Source organism: Brassica oleracea, chromosome C3, assembly GCF_000695525.1.
Source record: "Brassica oleracea var. oleracea cultivar TO1000 chromosome C3, BOL, whole genome shotgun sequence".
Taxonomy (NCBI): Eukaryota; Viridiplantae; Streptophyta; class Magnoliopsida; order Brassicales; family Brassicaceae; genus Brassica; species Brassica oleracea.
In genome coordinates this window covers 52,033,715-52,037,822 of record NC_027750.1, presented here as the reverse complement: position 1 = coordinate 52,037,822, position 4,108 = coordinate 52,033,715, and the positions used below count along the sequence as shown (strand labels likewise).

Below are 4,108 nucleotides of genomic sequence, written 5' to 3'. Positions count from 1 at the left end.
TTAATAGCACATATATATATATGTTATATCAATAAATGTGAATTAGTATAAATATGTGATAAAATATATTTTAATTTGTTTAAAGCACTCACATAAGTAAACATCCATCCAGTAAATTCTCTCTGCTTCATTTCTTCTAGTTCGTCCTCTGTGGCGTATCTATACTCGAACCGCTTTTCTGCCATGAAAATCCTGTATATGATGACAATAATGTAATTAATTAAGATTTAAATTTCAACTTGTTAAAATAAAAATTTGTAAGCTCATTTATTTACCTCTCATATTGAAGAACGTCTTCGCAGTTGGTGAGCAAATATGTTTGCAAATTACTGCGCTCCTGCTCAGTAAGTCGACGGTCCTTTGGTTTTCCGCTAAGTCGTCCAACGTCTGTGAAAATGTCTGGAACCGTAACATGATATGTTGCCCGTTCGCCTCTATCATCATGCCGAGCAGGTCTTCTGTTTTTGGTCTGAACTTCTGCTGGAAAGTAGTACTCGGCAAAGTTTGAAGTTTCTTCATTGATCATCTGTGCGACTATAGAACCTTCCACCCTACTTAAATTTTTCACCATCTTCTTCAAATGGAACATATACCGCTCATACAGATACATCCATCTATACTGCACAGGACCACCAAGTTCCAATTCTCTTGCCAGGTGAATAACAAGATGCTCCATAACATCAAAAAATGAGGGAGGAAATATCTTCTCAAGGTTGCACTGAATCACAGCTATGTTAGTTTTCAAATTTTCAATACCTTCAAGAGTCACTGATCTCGTGCATAAATCGCGGGAGAAACCACTTATCCCTGCAATTGCTTCATGAACATTTCGTGGTAATAGTTCCTTGAAGGCGAACGGAAGGAGGCGCTGCATCATTACATGGCAATCGTGGCTTTTCAAGCCAGTAAACTTTCCTTCCTTTCTGTCGATACAGTTACGCAAATTTGATGCGTAACCGTCTGGAAATTCCACATCGTTTGAAATTCAATCAAAGAACGCATCTTTTCCCTCTGCATCAAGTCGGTATATGGGAAAAGGAGCCCTACCATTTTCATCAACATGAAGTTCTGAACGAGCACATATATCGACTAAATCCAGTCTTGACTTCAAATTATCCTTTGTTTTACCTTGAACATTAAGGATCGTGTTCATGAGATTGTCAAAAAAGTTCTTCTCAATATGCATGACATCTAAATTATGCCTTAGCAGATGATCCTCCCAGTATGGCAGATCCTAGAAAATACTTTTTTTGTGCCAGTTATGTAGTTCTCCAACAGCATCTACCGGAAAACGCTCATGTCCACCGACTTCTGGCGTCCTTTCTGCACCAAAATCTCTTAGTTGTGTCTTCAAATCTTTCCCACAAATTTTCGGAGGTGGACTGTCAAACACCCTCTTGTTCTTTGTAAACAAATTCCTACTCCTACGATATGGATGATCAGGTGGTAGGAATCTCCTGTGACAGTCAAACCAATACGTTTTCCTTCCGTGTTTTAGTTGGAAAACATTAGTGTTATCTTGACAATATGGACATGATAGCCTTCCATGCGTTTTCCATCCAGATAACATACCATATGCTGGAAAATCACTTATTGTCCACATTAGTACTGCCCGCATTTGAAAGTTTTCTTTACACGAAACATCGTATGTTTCAGCACCTTGAGCCCATAGTTGTTGCAACTCATATATTAGTGGCTGAAGAAACACATCAAGTGATCTCTTAGGATGCTCTGGTCCAGGAATGAGAATCGAGAAAAACAGAAACTCTCGTCACAAGCACAAGTTTGGGGGTAGGTTGAATGGTGTAAGAATGACTGGCCATAGAGAATACTGCCTTCCACTCTTGCCAAACGGGCTGAAACCATCAGTACATAATCCAAGGTAGACATTTCTTCTCTCATACGCAATTGGTATTCTTCCGTAAGCAATCTCGTGTTCGGATCCAAATGAGGTCGATCGATCCAAGAACAAAAATAATTTGAAGAAGACATGTTTTTTATGAATCAAATTCGTGTGTAAAGAGAGTGAGAGGGAGGATGAAGATATGGAGTGAATGAAGAGGAAGAGGGGTGCTTGTATTTATAGTTGAAATCGTGTCGACAGACCGAGGAAATTCCGACGGATTTCCGACGCCAACGGCTAGTTCGTCGAAATTTCCTCGGAATTTTTAAAATCCCCCAACGGCTCTCCAACGGCTATAATATATCCTCGGAATTCATCGGTTTTTTCTGAGGAATACATTTTTCCTCGGTATTTCATAAGAATATTCCGACGGATTGATATTTCCTCGGAATTCCGTCGGTATATTCCAAGGAAATTCCGAGGAAACCAAATTTTGTGTTTCGTCGGAATATCCTCGGAAATTCCTCGGGATATTCCGAGGATTTCATTTTCCGTCGGAATATCCGTCAGAATACCGCTGTTTTCTCGTAGTGATTCTACGTTGCAGTCCAAAGTGACATCAATAATTCCATGAGTTAGAGTTAATATAATAGATTTCCAATTCTTTGTTGCCATCACAACAACAACATAAGATGTAACACTGTTACTAAACCGGCAATTTCTACTTTGTTAACACACATCTGTGGAACTTTGGTATAGCTACGTAGAACACTATAACTTTTAAATGTACATTTTTTTTATTATGGTTATTTATTTTATTAATTTAATTGTTTGTTTGAGATTTGCTTTTACGTAGCTATTCTTTTACACCAAGGTTCAAATGATCGATATATAAAAATTATAACAACTTTTTTGCTAAATTAAGTAACTTATTTTTCAAATCCCAGAACACATGTGCCATAACCGTATATTACTGGTCAGTGGTTTCCTTAGACTACCCAAGGGTAAAGCACACGAGTAGTAATACTACCATGGTATATTAAAGAATGTACTAACTTGACCAAAAAAAAAATTAAAACAAAAATGAAGTAGGAGTCTAACGGAGACTATCAATGGCCAACGCCGGGACTGGGAACGGACTGAAGAAGCCGGTAAACGGTGGAGAGATGTCGAGATCGGTGCTTTACGTTGGAGATGACGGCGTAACCCTTTTTGCTCGGCGTCGAGTTTTGGATTTTTCCCTTTGGCAGAGCAGTTAGGGTTGTGGTTTTGGTCACGTGAGGCATGTGATTCTTCTCTTCCTCTCTCACGGTCAAGTTCTCTTGTTTCTTCATCTCCAACAGCTTTCTTGAAGAAACTGGCAACGGCGAGACCACGACGATGATGGCGAAGACTATGAAAAGCCAGACGGTCAATATACGAACGGCCATGAAAAGCTTTGATCTATGTGGAGAAAATAATCTATTAGATTCAGAGAGACAGAGAAAAGGAGAGAAATGAATTCAAAAAAAAAAATGAAGGCTTAAGGTTGTTATGAAAGCATGAAGTAGTATCTATATATAGTCAATAGATAGAGAAAGAGAGGGTTCCTATTTTAGAATGTTGATAAAAGGTGATGAATTAGTGTAATCATCGCTATTTGTCTTTTGGGCTTGTTTTTCTTTCTTTTGAATAGAAGTCTAAAGTGACACACTACCGCATGCATGCATAGGCATGACTTGGTTAGAATTTTCAAACAACATGTTCTCTATGAAATTTCATTTATATGGTAAATAGGGGAAAATGAAATGAGAAATAAAAATCAAACGTTCTAAAAGTCATGTACTAACTTATGAAAGAAGGTTCTTGGCAGTTTCCAATTGTACATGGAAAAATGAATTAAGTACCCAGTCAAAAGAGGAAATTTAGACATCAGCCTGAAAGATGAAAAGTGAAATTATCATTCGTACAAAGATAAATATTACCAAACAATTGTTATTCCAAAATGTGAAAGGTTTTTAATCTGCAAGGAGGCCAAACCAAAGTCGAAGATCCAATAAAAAAATAACTCAAAGAAAAGAAAAGAAGCTAAGAAGAAAATTTGACTTGAAAAGAAAGGGATTAGTCATTAACGAGAGTACCAAGACTGTTTAACCAGTATGCAGTAATCAGAATAATATCTAATGAATCAAGTTGAGTTTAGTTACACTTTATGTACTTAGTGAATAATTTAATCAATTTAGTACTATTAGACTATTTTAGTTGAATAGTTACGTAGGCTAACTA

The 4,108-nt window shown here is 37.4% G+C and overlaps 1 protein-coding gene across 1 annotated transcript; it reads right to left on the bottom strand.

The window, feature by feature from the left end:
- Positions 1 to 2,771: 2,771 nt before the first annotated feature.
- On the bottom strand, positions 2,772 to 3,348 carry LOC106333932. The gene has a single exon (XM_013772314.1). The coding sequence runs from the start codon at positions 3,271 to 3,273 to the stop codon at positions 2,953 to 2,955; it is 321 nt and encodes a 106-aa protein (XP_013627768.1). The 5' UTR covers positions 3,274 to 3,348; the 3' UTR covers positions 2,772 to 2,952.
- Positions 3,349 to 4,108: the final 760 nt, after the last annotated feature.